At 41.8% G+C, this 22450-nt stretch overlaps 2 protein-coding genes across 4 annotated transcripts in view; one reads left to right on the forward strand and one right to left on the reverse strand.

The window, feature by feature from the left end:
• LOC126564281 (actin-binding protein WASF2) overlaps positions 1–22450 on the reverse strand; it is a 501777-nt gene that overhangs the window by 410274 nt on the left and 69053 nt on the right. The window lies entirely within an intron of this gene.
• LOC126563833 (neurogenic protein mastermind) lies at positions 521–9970 on the forward strand. Of its 3 annotated transcripts, XM_050220604.1 has the most exons (14): positions 521–717; positions 823–1086; positions 1189–1275; positions 1348–1566; positions 1862–2436; positions 4140–4775; positions 4972–6026; positions 6580–6897; positions 6991–7199; positions 7407–7482; positions 7550–7729; positions 8521–8697; positions 8777–8862; positions 9788–9970. In XM_050220604.1, the coding sequence occupies exons 1-14, from the start codon at positions 613–615 to the stop codon at positions 9959–9961; spliced, it is 4161 nt and encodes a 1386-aa protein (XP_050076561.1). In that variant the 5' UTR covers positions 521–612; the 3' UTR covers positions 9962–9970. The 3 variants fall into 3 exon arrangements, with proteins under 3 accessions (XP_050076561.1, XP_050076560.1, XP_050076562.1); XM_050220603.1 differs by having other exon boundaries at positions 6991–7482; XM_050220605.1 differs by having other exon boundaries at positions 1862–2160; positions 6991–7482.

The raw sequence follows: 22450 nt of genomic DNA on the forward strand, positions 1-22450 counted from the left end.
AGTATCCAGTTCGACGATACAGGTTGCAGGTTCCGTTTCAGTGAGAGAGGCCGCGTGTGCTGGTGTTGTACCGTCGACACAGCTTCCCGCGATCGATCCACCCCGATCCCGGGCCAGCCAACAAACAAACGGGCAAACGCGCCGAACAAACCAAACCACCCCCAACCCAGCAGTATTTTTGTTGCAAAGTGATTCTGCTCCATTTAGTGAGCCGCGAGCTTTGTGAGTGATTCTCGGTAAAAAAAGGCGGCACTGTGTACACGGTGCCACCCCACGGTCCTTCCGGTTTCTTACTTCCGTTTCAAAGAGTGCAAAACAACTGGTCGAATTGTTCGTTCCGGTAGGTGGCAGCAACACATACGTGTAAAGTGACTGTTAATACTGAGACAATTTTTACTCATTTACTTTATTTTTTCGTTACAGGTGTTTGCATCAACCTACGGGTGCGCTGCAAACTCTTTGCTGCGTCCGTCTGTTCGAAAAAGTGATATTTGTTTGTTCGTGTTGATAGCGCCGCGTGTGTGTGTGCGAAAACAGAATATATCGGAGCTTACTTCGTTGTACGTGCGTTAGATTCATTTCCGTTTACTGGCGTTGGTCATCATTTTGGGCATGATGAACAACAGCAGTGGTGATGAGCAAGTTGAGTGTCCACTGTGCATGGAGCCGCTAGAGGTGGACGATCTGAACTTCTACCCCTGTACCTGTGGATATCAGGTAACGTGTGCGTGTGTGTGTGGGACCCTGAGAGAAAGAAAGTCGGGGCGTTCGGTGTATAACTGAAGTTGCTAATTTAAAAATCTTCTTTTGCTCTCAACCAAGATCTGTCGCTTTTGCTGGCACCGGATCCGCACGGACGAGAACGAGCTGTGTCCGGCGTGCCGGAAAGCGTACCCGGAAAACCCGGCCGACTTTACGCCCTTGTCGCAGGAGCAGATTGCTGCGTTTAAGGCGGAGAAGCGGCAACGGGACCAGCAGCGAAGGGCGAAGATTTCCGAAAACCGCAAACACCTCGCTAATGTGCGGGTGGTGCAGAAGAACCTGGTGTTTGTTGTGGGGTTGCCACCCAGATTGGCCGATCCGGAGGTCAGTGTTTGTGTCTGTGTGTGTACGCGCTTTGTGACTAGGGCGAGTGGGAAAGCGTTTTCATGAAAACGTGTGTGATATTATTATTGTTTGTTATTGTAGATTCTGAAGAAACATGAATACTTCGGAAAGTATGGTAAGATCCATAAAGTGGTCATCAACCCTAGTACGACGTATGCTGGTGTGCAGGTAGGTTTTGGCGAGTGGAGCAAACAAGGATCACATCAAACTGAATTTTTATAATGCTTTTATGTTTTGTAGGGTCCCTCGGCGTCGGCGTACGTGACGTACATCAACAACAACGACGCGCTGAGGGCGATCCAAAGCGTGAACAACATCATGATCGATGGTCGACTGATAAAGACGAGCTTAGGTACGACGAAGTACTGTAGCCACTTTATGAAAAACCAAACCTGTCCCAAGCCGGACTGCATGTACTTGCACGAGCTGGGCGACCAGGAGGCTAGCTTTACGAAGGAGGTAAATATTGCGTATCAACCTCATTGATTTTCAATTCGACATTGGGAAATGCGTATTACAACGACGGTGTATGAATTCCAAAAACCAAAAAAAGATTTTGATTCATGTACTCATGTTATATCATTTAAATTTTCAAATCCGCGTATCTCCGAATCCGCGTAATTCGAGTACCGCTTAATTCGGATACTGTCTGCTGCTTACGCAGTTGCACTGGCCTGAGAAACCCCCAAAGCCAAACGATCGAGACTTATGCTTTTTTTTTTCTTCTGTCTGTTGCCTTTTCCATCCCATGCAGGAGATGCACCAGGGGAAGCATCAAGAGTACGAGAAGCGGTTGCACGATGCCATGCAGGCGCAGTTAGGTCTGACGTCTGCATCGGCGGCAGCAACTGCAGCAGCAGGAGGCGGCGGCGTGCATAGTCAAAATGGTGGTAGTAGCAGTAGTACGGTGGCTGTCGTTTCCGGCAGTAGTACGGCCGCTACCGCTAGCACCATCGCTGGACTGGCGACGTCGTCCAGCGCGGCGGCAGTGGTGGCGACGACGGCGGCAACTACGGCAGCGGCGGCCGTTGCGGCAGGAACAACTGCAGGTGCGTCCTCCACGCTGGTGGTAAATGGCGGCAGTGCGGGTAGTGCGGGTAGTGGTGGTGGTAGTGGTGACAGTGGTGTACCCAGGTCTGGCGGCGGCAGCAACACCACCAGCGGCAGCGTCGGAAGGGCCACCAGCAAATCGTCGTCCGGCAGTGATATAAAACAGATTAGCGACATTACCAATGGACCGATACCGAGCAAAGAAGCGTGGCCCAGCTTATCGACGACACCGAACGGAAGTAGCAATAAGGAGAATAAACTTAACGGTAAAACAGGTGTGTGTGAGTTACAACCAAACCCTAACGACGTGGCCGCGGCTAAGAATTTCTCGTTCCACAATCCAACAGACAAGTGGCCAGCTATAGAAGTGAAGGAGAGAAGTGTGTGTGTGTGTATGTTTGTGTGTTCTTGTGTCGGGAACTCGTTTAGTGACACGATTTCAATCCTTTCCCACAACTACATTCTTTTACCAAACAAGCAAACAAGCAAAACAGAAGAAACAAGCAACAGGTTTTCGGTGACTGTAAACATGCCACTCGTTTATATGCGCATAGTCGCGTAAGCTATGAACATATTCGAATGTTCAATGACTACACCTAAAGGAATATTGTTTTAATTTCCCTTTACCTGCGAGCCTGCGTGTGCTATTTGCTGTGTTTAGATGTGAATTGTGTTTGTGGAAGATCGGTACCAGACTCCGGAGGCAAATACTCCCGACAGAAATGTTTTACCATAGTGCACAAATTTTAATTTTATCTGTTATCCTCATGATAAATAGTAATTGCTCCTTGTTTTGTTCTTTGTTGCTGCTTTAAACGGGGTCATTCCTCATTGTAGATAATTTTTTGTTTTATTTTTTATATAGCGTAACTGTATCAGTTTTCGACAGTGTACCTATTTTCGGCAGAATAGCAAAACAAGCCTAAATACGGAAAAAATCGTTAATGCAAATTCTTTCAACAACTTCTTAAGATAAATACCAATGTATATTCGTAAATTTCGAATTTTAGGCCTATTAGGATGGATATTTACCAAAATACCGAAATATTCGCGACACAATATTTAGAACTTTCATTCGATTTCGTTTATGCCAAGAGTTCGGTATGTTTTGTAATACCAGTTCATGAAAAAAATTAAAGTGCGACTTTTCTAATCGATAAAATGGTTCTAAAGTTTTAGGAAAGCTAATTTTGCTTTTTAAAAACCCGAAAAATAATTTATATGTAACTTGTATGGCTGCCGAAAATAGGTATATGGTAGTAAATGTTCATTTTCGACGGGTAAATCCTGTGGGATTTCTTTTTTTTTCTTGTGTGATTGAAGTGCGATTTTCAAGCAATGTCAAAATATGGCAGCTTAAAACAAAAATGAGCAGCATAAAATTAAACATTTAATCACTTTTGATGAAAAACTTGAGCAAAGTAAGAGTTTTAAATATTTAAAAAATAGCAAAAGTTTAATTCTTTACTCGTAATACCGAAAACAGAAACACATCTTGCCGAAAATACAAGCATTTTGCCGAAAATGGGAGTAAAAGCAAAAGTTTGCATTGTAACGAATATTTCTTAGATTTGCTTTTGGCCTGTCGAAAACTGGTATAGTTACCATAAGTAATTAAAAAAAAAGTTATGTTTGTTTACTCGTTTCTTACTCTTAAAAGTATTTGTTACAAATCTGCATCGATTATTCCGAAAAGTTTTCGTACATTTTCACGATGTTTGTAATTTTATATTAGATTTCGATACTACTAGGTCGAAATGTGTGTGTGTAAGCAGCATACAGGATACACATGCGTCACTGTTATTAACGACCTACCTACCAACCAACCAACCAACCACCCCACCACTTTGATTATTCTGCACCAGGGTGCTATCAGATTGTACTAAACTGAAAAACAATGACCGTGCTTAAAAGACTTCTAGAGTTGCGAATTAATTGATCTGATTTTTGCTTATTCTATCGCTTCTAGCAGTTAATGGCAGTGGCAGCAGCAACAAGGAAAATACGAATCGAACCGACCGAAAGCACGAAACGAAATCTCGCACTAAAGGGGGCAAAAAGCAGCAGCAGCTGCAACAACAACACAATAACAAAAATAGTCACGAAAATTCCAGTAATCATAAAGATAGTACAAGCAACGTGACTAGTGCCAACGGTGTTGTTGCGGCAACTGCGAAGGGCGCCGGAAGTGCGGCGTCGCTGGTGAACGGCAAGGGAAGCAAAGTTTCGGCGAACGGAACAAATGGTAAGCAGCAGCGGAACGGTGCTATTGGCCACGATGCCAACGAAACGGCGATCGTCAATGGAAACAGCAAGGAAGCGCAGAACAACACGAAGAACCTCCGGCAGCAGCGCGAACGTGAGCGGGAACAGCTGCATCAAGCCCTGCTTAAAGGTGAAAATGGCGACCAACAGCAAACACAAGGCAAGAAGCGTGAAACGAACGGCATTAGCAATGGCTCGACGGCGATCAGCATTAGCAATGGGACCGCAAATGGAAATGGCCATATTATCAGTAACGATTTGGACGATGACGATGATGAGCTGGACTTTGAGGATCTGGACAACGACGCACTGTCGTCGGATAATGATGGCAAAACGGATTCACCTTCGTTAAGGTAACTATTGAACACTGCTTCATATCTCCATATATGTAAAAAGTAAGGGAAATTTTAACGTGCAAGCAACCTCGGCACGAATCAAAATGATTTGAAAAATAATACGAAGGATAAAAATGGAAAACCTTAAAAAATAGTAATAAGTTCCAGATTATGTGTTTCTTTACGTTTCGTTTTTCTTTTCATCTCTTTACAGTAGCTCGGCTTCATCCCGGAACGGTGTGGACAGTGAGACGGCTAGCGGCAAGAGCACACCTGGCGGGTTTGTCGATACGCTTAGTAGCAATGGTGACAGCAACGTGATAAACGCTGTGCCGGAAGGTGACGTTACCGTTGCGAGCACCACGGACGGAAGCGAAACGAATGCCATACCGAAACCCCGACCGGATGCGGATGCCGGTGAATCGAATCGCAACTCCTCCTCACCATCGTCCAGCTCGTCGATGGGCGATGAAAAGGCGGACAGTGAATGTATTGTACCGGTGGCATCGTCATCCTCTACTACAACCTCGTTGTACGGTGGATTGGATGATGGTGCGGATAGCAATTTGGCTGTGATCGGTGCGACGATCGGTAAACTTGCCGTCACTGACACCACCAACACCAGCACTAATGGTGGTGGTATCATGAATCACAAGTTTGCCAATGAATTGCTCGACATGAGTGCACGGTACAGTAAGCTCGACAGCTTACTGGACGACAATAGCAGCTTCTTCTCGTACAACGCGTTCGATCCTTACGGCAAGCCGAGCGTGACGGGCACGACCGAGCTTGGTGTGGACAGTGCTAGCGGCATACCGAACGTTGGCTTGACTTCTTCGCAACTTCCCGATCTCTTAAGCGGTACAAACGACACAAACGAACAGCACGCAAAGGAGCTGCTGAAAAACATGGGCAATCTGCAGCAGCAGCAACATCAACACCAGCAACAACATCACCAACAGCACCAGCATCAGCAGCATCAACAGCACCTGCTACAGCAAGTTGCCCGTTTGCAGCAGCTGTCGGCAGGACTTATCGGTAACGGTGATAGCAGCATGATGGGCGTTGCTTCCGATGAGCTTGACCCGACACTTAGCAAATGTTTACTGCGGCAGAAGTACATGTTGGAGGATCATCAGGAAGAGTGGCTTCGTCTGCAACAGCAGCAGCAGCAGCAACAGCAACTACAGCAGCAACAACAAGAGCAGCAGAAACGCAACCACCTGAACAATGGACTGAATGGACTACCGCCATTCCATAATTTTAACGGTAAGGACTAGAAAATTACTCTTATCTGCTCTAAGATGTATAATCTATAAGTTTTTTTTATGCGCAATATAAAAAAAATGTAGTGATTGGAAAAAAAAAGCTCTGGAGCCGGAACCAGCTCCCCAATCAGCTCTAGAAATAGTGGCCCCGAAGCGACTATGGACTAGTGATGAGAATAACAACTCTTTTTAAAGAGTTAATTTACTCTTACTCTCTCCCTATTGGGATTTGATTCTTTTAACAAAACTTGGGATTGATTATAACGAGGCAGAAGGCAGCCACCAACTGAAAACAAATGAGTGAGGCGGGAAGGGAGGGAGGGGGAAGGGGGCTCGATGTCAAGCTCCTGGGTTCGAAGTCGTAGATGCGGAACCATCTCCGGGTTGAAATTGAAGCCGACTGCAAAGCCGTTGGTTGGTACGCTCCGTAGCACCCATAACTTCAGCAATACACCATTTGGCTTGAAATATTCGTTTAAATAGATATTTTCTTATCATTTACCACTATTCGTTGTCTACGATTTCCTAAATCTCCGTTTCCCTTTTATTTCCAGAATTTGGAACGAATGATTTTTGGCACAAAACTCTCGCTATGCGGAACAACTTCCTAAGCCAGCAACAACAGCAACACCAGCAGCAGCATCAGCAGCAACAACAAAGGCTACATACAGACATGAGTCAGATGTATGGAAATGCAAACATGTCCAAGTTGAACAAGTTCTTCGACTTTCATAAAAACCAACAGCAGCAGCAACAACAGCAGTTTTTACTCAATGGACAAACTTCAATCCCACAGCAGGCGCTAGACATGAACCTGTTAGCGCACGAGAGCAACCGTTTAAATGGCCATTTTCTCGAACAACACAACGAAAGTAAGTAAGACAAGCGTAATTGACTTTTCGACCTTCCACAGCCGATTTATCATAAACATCACATTTTGCGTTTGTTTTTGTTGTTCCTTGTAGGTTTATTAAGTTCTCAGCAGCTTCAAAAGCAGCGGCTGCTTAACATCAATCTGGGCACACACAATCCACTGCTGAACGGTAATGAGCGCTCAATGCAACAACATAAGGCTGCTGTAGCGGCAGCGGCGGCCGCAGCAGCAGCTGCAGCTGCATCGCAACCACCACAGCAGTCGGGCAACAGAACCCAACAGCAACAGCAGCAGCAGCAGCAACCACCACAGTATGCCCAAAATCCGACCGTTGACGATGAGCTTGGGTTCGATCCGTTCTTGGAGACGCAAAAGGCGCTGGCCGAATTGATGAACGATGAAATGAATCAGCAACAGTTGCCCCAGAGCGCTTCTAACCATAGCAAATTGCTGGAAAACGTCCAGCAGCAGCAACAGCAACAACAACAGCAACAACAGCAACAACATCAGCAACGTACCCGAATGCCGCCACCAGGCTTCAATCACATGAACGCTTTCGGTTACGGTGTACCTCGGGCACAAGGTAAAGCGTTGAAAATGGACGCATTAACCGTTCACGATGATATGATTTTATTGTTTTGTTATTATAGGCAGCAAAATTTTGCCATTCATGAACGGTGGCGGTATGCAGCAAATACCTAACGGACAGCAGCCACAACAACCGCCCCAAAATGGCATCTGGAATCCGCAGATGCAGCAGCCATTCCTAGGATATCAGCAAAATGAGCACATGGCACCAGCTCAACAGCCAAACGGTCTCAACAAAGCAGGTGAGCATTAGAGCATAACAAAATTAAACATCATATTTCATTTATCAGCACTTTAGCTTATTGCCATTACAGTACACGCATATTTAAAATCTAGTCAATCGTAGGCAATTCCCGGATTTGCGGTAAAGATCGGCAAACGCACTCTTTTTAATGATGTGAATCACTAATTATCACTATTCACTATCTTTACTTAAAGAGTAAAGATTCATAAAAAAGTAATGCAATACAATAACTTTTTTCGGATTATACCCACTCTCTGTGGCGACTAATGATTCACTCTTTTCGGTTTATACTCACTCGCTCAAGGAAGAACTGAAACCAATTTAAAGCCTTTGGTCGTACGGTTTTGGCATCTAGTTTGTTAGTTGCAATAGAGATTACACAGATCCGCCCCTCCATCTTAACACGTTTGATTTTGCTAGTGATGGGACCCGATATACATTTCGCCAAAGGCCTTCTATTGTCACCTTTGCCCCCCGGTCACAGGATGTTGGATTACAGGGCTGTCTTCATGAAAAAGGCCCAACACTGTTTCCGCTTTGAACCTCAGAAGGGCAAAATTAGCCGTCGTCGATGAGTTTTTTAAAATCTAAAATACGATTACCGTGCTCTGAGGTTTGCCGTTTTGGCTACCGTGGGTTGGAATTACCCGATGCTGAATGAGATTATATCCGGACTTGCCGTGTGAAGCTCGGCGTCGTGCCAAGGGTTTTGGTGCATTATAAACAATACGTTATTGCCGTTATTGTACAAAACAATTAACGCGTTAATTTGTATTCTATTTCGCACAGCGTATGGCAACAATCTCTCCGACTGGACGTCGATGGATCCGGCCATCGTTTCTTACCGTCAGTTCTCGTTCATGAACGGCCCCAACCAACCGGCCGGGGGTGACATGTTTCTGAATGCTCAGCAGCAACAGCAGCAGCAGCAAATGAATCAGCCGCAAAATCTTCAACCTGGACAAGGTGAGTTACTGGCGGGCTACAACCGTTGTATTGGTTTGACAACCCCTTGTATTAACGCCTTTGTATACGCTTGGTTAAGGTTTCGGACACCATGGTCTCAACTTGCAGTCGAACCTGATGGGTCAACAGCAGCAACAGCAGCAACAACAGCAAGCAAATCCACAGGTAAGAAGAAAAGCATATCGTACGAAGAAGAGCCAGCAAACACGTTTCTGAATTATGAAGACGGTAGAAGAATTGTCACCCGTAAACACAACGCACTGAAGAGGAACACTCATGGAAGGAGAGGATGAAATTACATAGCTCGGTAGTTTTGTAAATAAATTTAACTAAGCGTCGTCCGTCTTCGAAATTTGGATTTGCTCCAAAGATATCGATTGTCGCGTTAATTGCAGATTGAATTGGACGAATTACAGGTTTTACTAGGCTAGCATAGCTTGAACAATGCGGAACGCAAGATGCACAACATTTTCCGACTTGGCGTCGGAAACTAGGTCGGTCTAGTTACGCTGTTTCAATCGGTAAAATAACTTGAAATTGGTTTAGCAAGCCGTCAGATTCGGCACTTTTCCATACCTTGATTATGCTCATCGGCTTCGGATCTGTTCGGGTGTTCCGTTTAGCATTTACAACTCATTTCTAAAGACGCTTGAAATGTTAATCAAGCAGTATAAAAAATCCAGTTCAAGAGCTTACCATTGTATTATAAAAAAAAAAAAAAACATCGTCAAGGTATAGAAAAAGTGCCGAATCTGTCGATGTTCTAAAATAATCTGAAATTCTGTTATCAATTGCAACAGTGTAGCTAAAATGATGTAATGTATGTTCAAGTCGGACGATATTGAATTGCGTTTTGTTTGTGTTATTCTAATGCCTGTTCTATATTCTGTTACACTGTTTTGTACTACCATAATTGTAAAATTGTAATCCGCAACAAGTAAAATTCGTCATTATTATTAATTTCGGTGAGCATTTCATTAATTTGGATAAAATGTAAATGGATAAATTTGGATAAAATGTGCTTAAATGTAAGACAAACCTAAATGTAGCGTGGTAACAAACACATTGATATATTCCTGTTTTGTTTCAGCTTAACTTTTCTCATGTCAACATCATTAACAACGAGCGAAACGTTTTCATGTACGAAGTGGCCGCCAACTGCGGTTTCCCGAACGGTTTCGACAAGTACTCGATCCCGATGCCACCGGGCTTTCAGAACAACGTCCCCGGCAACAACAAGCAGAAAACTGAATGCATCAACTAAAAAAAACCCTGGCAGCATGTACTACATGTAATACAACAAAGCAAACCACAACGCAAACCATACAAGTTATCACACATTTTCGATCGTCACCGGGTGGTGTCTCACGTGCATCAAAATCAGGACGGATAAGGCAGACTGGGAAATTCGTTTGTTTTTTTAATAACACAAAAAAAAACAAATCTTCTCAGTCATATGGTGCTTTATTGCTTTTGGATTATTTCATTTTCCCCAAAAAGGCGGAGTAGATATGACGCCAATTAAAAAACAACATTTGACTTCAAAGGTGTGTTCCCGTGTACACAGTGAGACAAACACAAAACAGTGCTAAAGTGTGTATGTGCGCGCGCGAAAAAAAAGAGGGCGAGAAGCATGCAAGCAAGCAAAATTGTGCAGTAAGTACTCTAGTCTACGACTTCGTTTATTTCGTAAAGAGCATAAAAATTTGAAAACTAGAAAAGCAATCCTACACAAAAAAGTGCCACATTCATCCACACCAACATGCGCATCACTAAATCAGCGGGATCCTTTCTGTGCAAATTCTGTAAGGACACGAAGGATCAAGATGGAGAAGGAATGGAAAAGTTAAAGCAAAACGCACTATTTATTCGTTAGTATCCGCTATCTTATGATACGTTTTTCTTTGTGCAAACAAGCACAGACAGATACGATCGGTTCATACATCGATCGTTATTGTCATGATTTGTGTTTCACAAGAAAACAAAACTCTGCATTGGCGATAAAAACGGATAATTGCTGTGTGTGCACTGTGGAGAGCTTTCGAGGGAAAGGACTCAGAGCAAGAAACATCAGCAGAAGAAAGAAAAGCAAATTAAGATTTCAGTCGGTTAGTCCGGAAGGCAATGAAGATCTGTAAGACCAAGTGGTATCCCCTGTGCAAGCGGAAGGATTAACTACTAGGTCAGCCAAAGGTGTAAGATTCGGAATCTTGGTTGGGAAGTTATTTTATATCGATATCGCGTATCTTGCATGTTGAAAACGAAACAACATCCCCTATTTATGCCAAGCTGCGTCCGCAATCTAGCCAATTGGAGTTTAGCAAAAAGCCAGGTTGATGATTTTTTGTACGATGGTGTGGCCGTCTGTGAGGACACAAACAAAAAAAATATGATCTTTTTTTTTTGTTCTTGGACAGGACAGCAAAAACTTACATAAGCGATCATTTGAAAATAAATCAAGGAACTAGACTAACCTAAGTATCGATCAGCATCGGTTGAGCGGTTTTGTACAGCAAATAAGCTTCTGATCATACTGCTCAGCATCTACTGTGTTTGGTGAATGCGTTTTGCCGGACCGCGGTTGCATGAGTACGTTAACGATATACAATACAATAAGACCTTATTAATTAACAAACAATCAATTGTTTTCTGGTCATTGAGTGGTGCAATTGGCGTTGGTCGTTAAACATAGGAAAACTTTGTTCTTTGTCATTTCTGATTTTTTTATTTACCCCTATCTCGATAGTCAGTCCTTGCCTACGGGATGGATTTGATGGTCGGATTTGATACCGATCCGACTTAAATTAAAAATGAAACTAGTATTGTGGTAACAAAAAGGGAATGAAAACTATGTTTTGTCACCATACTCTACCGTATCTAATAGGGATTCGAACCATATGATGGAACATTTCATCCAGCATTGGGAGATTTTTAAATTTCATAGTGGATTTTTGCAACATTTTAACGTCTAGTATTGCAAATATCTATTACGAGGGTTAAACTTTACCCAATCACACCAAGGGAACAAAAATGTTCGCTTGTGTGGATCGAAACCTTGCGTTAATAATATTTTATTGTATTTCTTTGTGAGAGACAAAAATGGTCAATACTCAAGTACAATAAGTATTGAGGCAGAAGACTTCCCTCTGTACAAAACCACCCCTCCGGCTGAACGGACGCTTACGAAAAAAAAAACATAATCTTGCCATATGCGCTGGACACAGCACACCGCACCAATGAAGCATTTTTTAAACCTCTTTTTGCTCTCGTTAGATATTGGATGAACGTTTGTGTTTCCATTTAAAAAAAATCGTTTTATTGGGTGCAGTTTTTTTAAACATAATTTTCTTTTTGTGTAATTTTATCACAAACTAACCGACATATATGGCCCCAGTTGCATTGACATAATTTATAGAGAAAGGCAAAAGTACATCAAACAAACTAACAACAATAGACAGTGGGATTGAAACCGAGTGAAATCGGAAGTGTGATGATGAAATTACTACATTACTATATTTCTCATTTATTATTGGTTATTATTGATTACTGAATTTATATTATGCTACAACAACAGCAAACAAGCAAAAAAAATGGTCCTAGACAAAAAAGGGACAGCATGAGAACATCGTGGGTGAACACATAATATTTGCAATATATATACACATAGAGTTATATATACTATAGTAGTAATATACGGCAAAAAAAAAAAACTCCATAATCTACCACTGCTGCATAGTTGAATGAAGAGGGAATAACATGAGATATCGCTGAAATTGTTTATAGTTTTTAACATCAACTCTTTCGCTGTCCATGCCAATCGTGTATAGATAGACGTAGCAGTACTAGCACTTTTCCACATCCTATCAGCCCAACTGGAAAGCGTCCTGCCAGCTCAAAAGGCATTTGATCCTGTTGCGTGTGTGTGTGTGCGATCGGTGTTCGTTCGGTGTTCTGCATTGCAAACGTTAAGGGTGCAACAAAATGAATACGCGAAGAATTTCCCATCAACATCCACAGGATTTTATTTTAACTTTGATGCTTCCTGTCTAACGGATTTGTATGGTTTACCGCCAAAGGTGAAATACCATTGTTCCGGTGTGTTGATCGCATAGACGGTGGAGATTCACATCTTAGGGTAAAAGGGGACTCCTAAACAAAAGTTTCCCCCTATTCAAACCCTTTCCTTTATGTGTGTGGGATTGAAAATGGATGCTGGCAAAGTGTTGATTCTGTGCGCAATATCTGTTGGAAGAAAGGCGTGACAGCGAAAAAGGCCCCTTTTCTGCAAAAAGGGGCAAAACTATAGACCGGAGAAATCTTGTTCCATGTAAAAGGTGGAATGAAAACAAGCTGCAACGATGAGAGAAACACATACATATACATATATATAAACAAAAAATCGTGACTGTACATTGATGCTGCTGTTGAAATGAGCTGTTATAGGGAGTTGCGAGCACAGAAAAAGAAAACCCAGATATAAGAGACAGACACAAAGCCTATGCGAGCGAATTGCTGACGTTGAAGCTGCTAATGCGTTATATTGATCAAGACGATAATCCGGCTGTCATCTACTACTGCTGCTACTACAAGCTACTACCACTACTCACTTACTCACCCACCATCTCTTAATCCATCTAGACTCGATGTAAGAAAGCAGTAACTCCCGTGGTCGATATTGATGCATTTTATAAATTAAATGTATCGTAAAACGAAGCAAAGCGATTGATCGAAAGAGAGAGTGATCGCGAAACACACACAGAGGTAAACTCAAACAAATTGTAGCAAATTAAACTGCAGTCGCCCGGGGGGAGGTTAGCTAATCGTAAATACGGAAACGGGATCTGGTAGGTGAGGTGTGGTTAGGTATGTGTGTTTGTATGTGGCTGTAAGCGTAGCAAGAAGAATAAGACGAAGAAGAAAAAGCTAGGCAATGTCGATCGGGGACAAAAGCGCGCGTTGTCCATAAAAGGGAAGAAGGAGGATAAGACGATATAAACCGAAGCTATAAGGGAAGATTACAGAGATATAAATTGCAAAAGATTGAAAAAACCAACAAAAAAACACTGCAAAATGGAAACTACTATGGAAGAGAAAACCATAAAAATATACTTAAAATTTGAAAAAAAATGCGTTTTTTATTAAACGTGTAATAAACGAGAAAAATGTTTGAAACAAACAAAAATATACCAGGACAGTTACGTGTCGAATTTCCAGTAAATGGAGTTCTTGTGCAACGCAGTTCAGTGTCAACTCCATTGTTTGTTGCAGCAGATAACGATAATTATTTTATATTTTTACAGACAGTGTTTCCCAGATCCTGCATGTTCTGATTGCGGTCGGAAAGCATCTACTTCATGCCAAAGTGTGCTGATGTTAAGAGAACATGTACCAGAATGAAAGAGCATAAGTTTACATGTAAAATCTGGGGAGTACGAATAACACTGAGACAAGCCTGGAAAGGTCGTCGGAAACAGTCCCAAATAGATGGGACCACTCCCATTGTTTTCTACAGGTTTGCTACTCCCATTTTCTATATGAGACAATAAACTCTGCTCCAATTCCGACAGTCGTGTGTACGAAGCATTTGGATTAGACCAAGTTCCAGGTGAGTATGGCCAATATTAGGTGTAAGATGTAATTATACTTCGTCCTACAGTTTTTAGCCATTTTCTCAAATTTCCCAGTTATTTTTGTGTTCGTTAAAATATGGGAGAAAGTGCCGTCAAACTTCAAGTAAATTAAAAATGTTCGGGTTGTCGTGAAGCGTTACAAAAAACCTCAAGGATACCGTGTAATTTACCGATAGCGGGAAGAAGAGTGAAAAGTCGCCATCGGACTATTTTTTTGTTTATTTATTAGTCTTATTGTCCGCTCGTATGGTTTAACTAAGCATTCTTCACTTACTAGATTACCCTAAGCAGGGAAAAGGGAAGGATCTTGGTGAGGCTGTTGAAACGACGAAGACAGGCATGAAACGAGTCATTACCACCATGCAACCGTACTTATAAACGTCTATGGCCTCATCTACGAGGATATTTTGTCTTCCCAGGCCCTCCTGGGCCCTCCTTCGTTGTTCACATGTTCAAAAAAAACCGAGTACATTCGTATCGGGGATGTGTGAACCGAAACGAACGGAAAATCCAAAAATTTTTGTCACCATTGCATACAGCCTTTAGAGCATGCATACAACATAGCACACAAGCTCAAGTGCAATAAGCATTCGGACCTTTTCGGTGCGCTTTCTGAGCATTTTGAATTGAATATTTGAAAATAAAAGGAATTCATATCTTTACTAAAATTCTTATTTACACATTGAATTAGTTTTTAACAATTGCGCAAGATTTACCGAAGTTTAAATTTTATTTACTTAATCAAAATATCTGATTATCCAAGAAACCTAATAGCAAATGCAATATTTTTAAAATTATCGTTTAAAAAACCAGCAAAAAAGGATAAAGGATTTTGTACCGCACTACTTTTTCAACAATGTAAACAGATGAAAAAAACCGAACGAAAAGAGCAAAAAAACAAACAAAAAAGCCAACACGCATAGCGTCAAGCACGACAAATCGGACGCCATCAAACATCGCAATTGTTAAACCAAAGTGAGGAGTTTTTAATTAATTTTCATGCCCGTCTCTCCTTAACCGAACCAGGGAGGAAGGGACCGGTCATTTCGCACTTACTTGGTCTAAGTGAATGAACAAATAATAGAAAAAAGCATTTGTGGTGTGCAAAGAAGAAAAGAAAAAAAGGTCACCGAAAGCAGTGCACCAAGAGGGAACTGAGAAATGCATCAAAAGGACTAGAAAAAAAACCCCAAAAGAAAAAGGGGAAAACTTTCCTTCGAGCTTCAATTATCTTTCAAAGCTGTCATGTGCTTGGGTTGTTTTTTGCGTCCCCTTTCCGATATCCGATTACCACCCGGTTGTTCTATGTTGCCTTTGGCGAGCGGAAGGCAATCACCCGCACTTGCCATTGTAATTATGCGAACGAAAAACTTTCCAAACATTTGACATGTGTTGTGAGAGTTTATTGCGAATTCCTCAGAGTGATTTGTCCGGTTTTCGGTCAGCTGCAACTTACTGAGATTCCCATGGATTTGAGGTTTGGAAAAGAAAGGAGTTAAAAGTACATCCAAATGAAGAATGAAATGGAACCGTCGAAGGGAATCCATGCTTTAACAAGACATTGAAATTTGTTTATAGATTAGAAGGCTCCTGTAAAAAAAGGGAAGTCAATTTATATATTTTCGCAAAAATAAACACAATTTTAATATGTGTCATTTATCTATCTCACCGTAGTGAATCCATCACGTCAGGAATCATTAGCATTTGCTTCGAAATAGAATTTCCAAATATTAGGATACACCGAGGGATAGTTCGTATGCCCAAAACTCATCTGTGCTGGTTTGACTGCTGAAGGTAAAAAGGGTCCACATCCACTTCGATTTATACTCAACCTCAACCGATCAGAGTAAGAAAAAGAAAATGATGAAGAAGAAAAGGAAGCGGTCAGTAGCTAGTAACAATGGAGCAGTAACTGCAAAGAAGCAAAGAAAAAAAAACCCCATCCGCAGAAGCTGATGTACAACAAAGGAAACACTTCCGGATGTTTCCCCTTCGATAAGCAGCACCAAGCAAACCCCAAACGGCAAGAGCTGCCCTGACCATTAGCTGTTAGTGTTATTGAAAAATGGAACATATGGTGTTCATTTCATTTTCGGTACATTCACCCATCCCTGCCACCCGCTTTTGCCACACTGTCAACCGTTCTGTCCATTCATGATTTGTCCATTTGTCTTAGTCGCCGAGTGTGGAGCAGTCCGGGTCCGTCTGCTTGTTGTACCGGAAGTGCTCCGATGGTAAACTTTGGTACGAATTTTGAGTTCGATTTCCAGTGTCTGTGGAGAACTCGTTGAATGTCTTGTTAAATCTTCACTCCGCTTTGCCTTGTTTCATCGTCCCAAGCTCCCTGCAGTGGAGCTGTGAAAATATGGCCCTGGAATTCGGCACGAGACCCTTTACGCTCGCTAGTGGTAGTGGCAGTGGTGGTTTAGAATTTTGGCCGCGAAACCGGAACACATAAATAACTGCTTCGAGATCACATCCGGGCCGTACGGTGTAAGAAACCGATGGCCGGCGGTCCTGAGGGCAGAAAGATTGTACAGTCTATTTCAAGGATTCTCTTTCTCTCTTGGGTGGCAGCTTTGGACGCTGACGTTACTGGGTACCGAGGAATTGTGCATGGGTGAAACAACATTGGCCAGGATTCACCATTGTTTGGCCAATGTATGGAAGGAAAACGTTGAGCTAGAAACAAAAGGAATGCATGAATTCGATACAGGATAGCGATGAAATGACATCAGTTTATTTGTACTTTTGGGGGAAAGATTTTGGAGAGTTAAGTTTGATTCGGTGAAAGATGTCACCATTGTTCGGTCAATCGTTTGCAGTACACGTGGGTGAGCCTGTTCTGCTTGGTACGAAAGATTCAGTAAATGAACATTTTTGGTAATGTCTTAAGAAGAATCTTAACATCACAGCTACTATTAAAGGATTCAGCTCTCTCTCTTTTTCTCTTCTTTATGGGGCAACAAATAAAGAAAAGCAACTTTTTCCTACGAGTTCTCGCTTGGAAGTGCCAGTTTTAGCTGCATAATATTCTACCGACCCTTTCCCGTGGAGTGTAAAACGAGATATGAATCCATTTTAGCTACCCAATACCAGGACTTGAAAAACATTTCTTTACGATTTCGTTCTGTCTGTCTTGTTCTAGATTTGCTTCAGACTGTTTTTCGTTTCATGAAACTCTTGCACTCAAACTTCTTTTCCCCCAAAACTCTGGCAAATTTTGAATGTAAGCTATCCTTCCTACGTTGGCAATTTTACGTCCGAAAGCAACGAATCGGTGCGTCCACACACACAAACATACACGGATTCCAAAACCCTAGAGACAGATTCCGCCCGTAGAAAGGGGCGATAATAGTGAGAGTTTTCCATGCGCTCTTGCTACCGTAATACCGTGATTTACTAGTGGGCGATAGTTTTCTTTTCGTTTGTGCCATGCACCGAAAGTGCAACGGTTTCACGGAAAGTGGGTGGATTTCCATTTTGGTTGAGTTTAAAAGGAAGTAAATGATACCGCTGCTCGTAGTTCGCTTGGTGCTGGAGTGTTAAAGTTCTTTAGTGTTAAGGATTGCGAGAGGATCATAAATTTGCACTAAGGGTGGAGGATTAAATGGCCATTCCGTGTGACAGTGATGGTTGGATAGATTTTCGCATCTAAAACAATCGAAAATGATCGATACATTAAATTAAAGATTATTCGGTATGAGGTGGTGCGTGAGCAATCGTAATGATGGTATCGAGAAATACAGTTTTCTATACTTCTTTTTTATAGACTAACGTTATTCCTAGAAAAACGTTAAAGTTAAATTTAATGCCTAATGCCAGCCTGAAAAGTTTTCAAAATTTTGTTAATGGTTGAAAGGATAGAATAGAAATCGAATAGGATTAAAAAACTTCGAAATGACTAGCTGAGGAAAAATGGAAAACAGTTTATTTAAAACTAGATTGAGCACGTAGGATTGTGCAATGAATGTAACACATACATTCTGAAAGGAGGATGATAATGTCCATTTTCCTGGTGAAGTAAACCAGCGATGAACAAGCCTCTAATCGACATGATATTAAAACAGGATCGGCGAACTCGCACAGAATACTTTGGTGAGTTTATTGGAGTGATACAGAATCGAAGATTTAACAATAAAGAATTAAAAAAAAGCTATTGCTGTATTCTTTTGCCTAGGATGTTAGGGTAATTAGATACAGGATGGTAGCGAAAACCGTAGCTAAGTAAATGGATAGCTTTTTTATCTATAACTAGGGTTGCAGTCGAGAATAGACAACCTGCAATTTGGAGCTTCTACGCCTCTGCTGTCCATGTGAATGACGTAACAAAAAATTACGGGCTGGGTTGTCCGGTGTCATTCTCATGACATGAACAGCCTACCGGAGCCTACCTTATAGATCGCGTCGGCCATCTAATGGCTTACTATACTTGCAGATGCCACGTAGTTGGCAACTCCAGGCTGTGCGAAGACCTGTGCCGTTGTCGCCTCTCCATCTGGCTGCCCCACCGAAGGCTATTGACTCTAATTTGCTGCAATATGATGAAATCACCATACAGCTCAAAGAAACTCTTAGTTGTAGCGTCTGCTCGATTGCCCTTTCCATGGGACCAAAAATCCAAGCAGCAACTTTGTCTCGATCTAAGGCTAAGTGGACTTCGTTAATTTTGGACAAATGTACGTTAGCAGTACCGAGGTACAGATCCCACTCGGACCGTTCCTCCGTAGTGAGGACTGGCTAGCAACCAACTACATGGTATTGACAGTCTACGAAGTCTACTAATCCATTCGATGGCCGGTGAGATCTAATAGGTTGTTGAACCAAGAAGATGAAGTCAGCTTAAGATTTATGTTTTGTCAGTCAGGGACGGACCTTCCTATAAGCTAACTGGGTCTCCGAGCTTCAGTTGACTCGTTAAAGGGGTCAAGACTGTATTAAAAGTTCCGTAGCAAAGACTTTATATTAGGGCCTCAAGAATCTCAAACTTATTTCATTTCATTTCATTTCCTGTATTTCATATGTTTGCCCTTGGCTATACAAGTAGTCTAATATCTAATCTTAAACTAATCTAAACCTAAACAGTACGCAGAAAAAGTTGCATTATTGAAAAAAAAAGAAAACAGAAAATAGGGAAGTGTAGGAAAGATTAGGAAGTGGATAACAACCTAGAACGGAAAGCCGGTAGGGATATGTTGAAATCCAAGTTATGGGACGAGGAATTAAACATTTTGATGGCAATAAGGAGAGGATCTTTACGGCCCACCGCAGAGCGGCGTAAGGCAATAAAAATTTGGGGACGATTTTGAAGGGCGCGGGAGGGAACATATAGAGGGATATTCATGAGCAAAGCTGCGGCATCGATGCAATCCAGGAGAAGTGCGGCAACAAATGAGGATTGGGAAATAGAACGGTGATCTTCAAGCGACGCAAGACCAAGCAACCGGCATCTGTCCTCGTAACAGGGCAGAGCAGAGGATCGATCGCCAAGAATTTCCCGGAGAGCAAACCTGGTGAAGGACCTCTGCACCCACTCTATTCGATAGTCGCTAGATAGTTATGATGTTTATGTCATTAGCGTAAGCCAGGATCTAGATTGATACATAAAAGAAGATCTCCGATGTTTTCACCTCCGAGTCGTGGTTGGTCCACTTTGATGGTCGTTAGATTGAAGAACAGACAGGCAAAATCATCTCCCTATGCGTTGGTTGTCCCAAAGGGTCCTGCAAATGGTTGTCCTAAGTATATTCCATCCGTTCTCACCTAATTTTTTTGTGCATTTGATGCATTTTGTCATCAATAAAGTCCTGTCGCTTACAGTCGCTGCCGCTATATTTTACCTCAAAGTTAGTAAGCTTGAGGTATATTGAGTTTGAGAGTTTAAGATCCATTACCCGTACGTAGTTAAAGTTTAGCACAGCGTATCATTTTTATATTCGAGGACATCAAAATTTAGACCTATGCCGTTTGTTTTTTCCCTTGATAAAGCATTTTGGATTCGGAATAAATACACAATAAATTTATTAAAAAGCTTTTGTCCAACAATATAATTGCCGAACAAATATCCTCCAACAAATAAACTAGGCAGCTTAGCAGTAAAGCTGTTTTCGGACTATCTAGAACCGGAATTAATAATCATAATCATTACTCCATGTTTTTAAATATACTTTAATATTTATTCTCAAGAAATGTCTCGCTAAGTGGCATTTTAGATCGAATCCAAGTGTAATCGATTTTTCTATTACACGTTAAAATGCTTCTTTTGGCACATTTCAACAATTCCAAAATTCTTTCCTACAATACTGGCTTTAATTCTGAAGTGGAAGAGGATACCACTTTTTGCAAATGAAAAGTAGCTCCATTTTGCCATGATGGAAAGTTGCCCGCTTACCTTGTTCAGCGGTCACCGCCAGAAAGTGCAACATAAACTGTCCTCATTTTACCTCGGTATGCATATGAATGTGGGATGAACGGTGGCAGTGAATGGGAGGCGGGCAATAAGCTCAGAAAACTCACCGGAGAGCGAGCAATTTTCACTAATACCGAAGTCATATGGTCAAAAGAAGAGGATAAGCATTCCTCATGACTTTTTCTGCATTCTTTTTACAGTTCCCATGGCTTCTGCCATCCCTCTACGCTTTTTGCTGCCTTCTAAGCAGGCTAATCCAGTGAAAAGCCAACAATGAAACAACGACTCTAACAACCACAACAGACACACCAACACATACGTTCCTCCCCCCTCCTGGAATTCATTGCGGAAGAGACAACCAGACCAAACGGGGATGCAGGGGGATGCGAATGTTTCTATGCGTCTATGCTCGAAGGATTACACTTCTGTCGGTTTTTCTCACCTAACCTGGTTTGTGTGAAGATTCGGAGGGAAAGAAAAAAAGACAGCTTTAGTGAGACAGAGAGATACATATTTGAGCATTTGTGGTTGGTTTACAGTGTACCGGGGAAAAGCATAAAAGAGGATTTATACGTTAATTAAAACAATCCGACCATAATGGGCAGCTTAGCATACGTTTCAATACCTTTTACCATAATCCATCATACTATTAAAAGTTTTTAAATCATAATTAATGTTATTTTGTGTTGAGTGTGCCGCTTGATTTAAGACGTGCATTGGTGCACTGAAGAAAACATAAACATTTAGGAATTCGCTTACCGAATCGGCTAAATTTGGTTTGGAATGTAGTTACACTCTTCTTGGTGGATTACGTTCGCCTTATTTTGTACCATTTCTTTGGAAAAGTCAATGAAATTGAACACAGAGCATATACGATCAATCGCGCACAATTAGTTCAGGAGCTTCCTCTGATAGGAAAAAGTATATTTCCTAGACAGAATTTTAACAACTAATTTATGCATTAAACAATTTAAATGTGCAAGATACGGCAGACTGATGCAAACATAAGGATTGAACCGAATAATCAGCAGACAATGCATATCTGCAAAATCCCATGACCGAACGTGGGTAGCGTCGTGAGATGGCTTCGAATTTTGCTCTTAATACAGGGATTAGATTCGTTTATTGGACTTATAGAATCGCTTTGTTTGTCAACAATCAAACGGGTTTGCCGCAAAAAGTTGGGTTTTTTTAAACTATATGAGTACAGTATGCGTACAAAGTTCCACAACGCCTTGGATGCAATATTACACTATCTACGTGAAACATTCAAATGAGAAATTTTACAATTCCATTCCATGCATTGAAACAGAAAAATAACCCATCAATGTAAGTCTGTGGGTGAATCTCTTTCAGCTTTGGGAGAAGTTTCACCTTAGCTTTCCCTATGGATGTCGATCCGCACTCAAATAATCTTTCCCCCCTCCGTCGGAAGAATAGTTACTCGTTGAATTTTGGTCCGCGGTTAAAAACTTCTTCTGATTAGTCCAACCTTAACGAAAATGGTCACGCCCATCGTCTCAACGTCTATCGTTAGGAACTACTCCATGTCGACTCAGGAAAAAGCAAGGGACTGCGTGAGAGTTCGAGATCGGTTATTCATTCGCGTGATCGGCCCACCAACGGAGGATGCTTGCATCCGACTTGTGCCCTTGTACTGAGGACTCTTTTCAATACATCATTGGAAATTATATTTTGTTTTATTTTTTTTTTA

The sequence above is a fragment of the Anopheles maculipalpis genome, chromosome 3RL, assembly GCF_943734695.1.
Source record: "Anopheles maculipalpis chromosome 3RL, idAnoMacuDA_375_x, whole genome shotgun sequence".
In the NCBI taxonomy this organism is placed as follows: Eukaryota; Metazoa; Arthropoda; class Insecta; order Diptera; family Culicidae; genus Anopheles; species Anopheles maculipalpis.

Coding starts and splice junctions, on each gene's coding strand:
- LOC126563833 (XM_050220603.1), top strand. CDS start 613: ATGATGAACAACAGCAGTGGTGATGAGCAAGTTGAGTGTCCACTGTGC. Junction 1,087..1,188: donor CCAGATTGGCCGATCCGGAG/GTCAGTGTTTGT, acceptor TTGTTATTGTAG/ATTCTGAAGAAACATGAATA. Junction 7,483..7,549: donor CGGTGTACCTCGGGCACAAG/GTAAAGCGTTGA, acceptor TTGTTATTATAG/GCAGCAAAATTTTGCCATTC.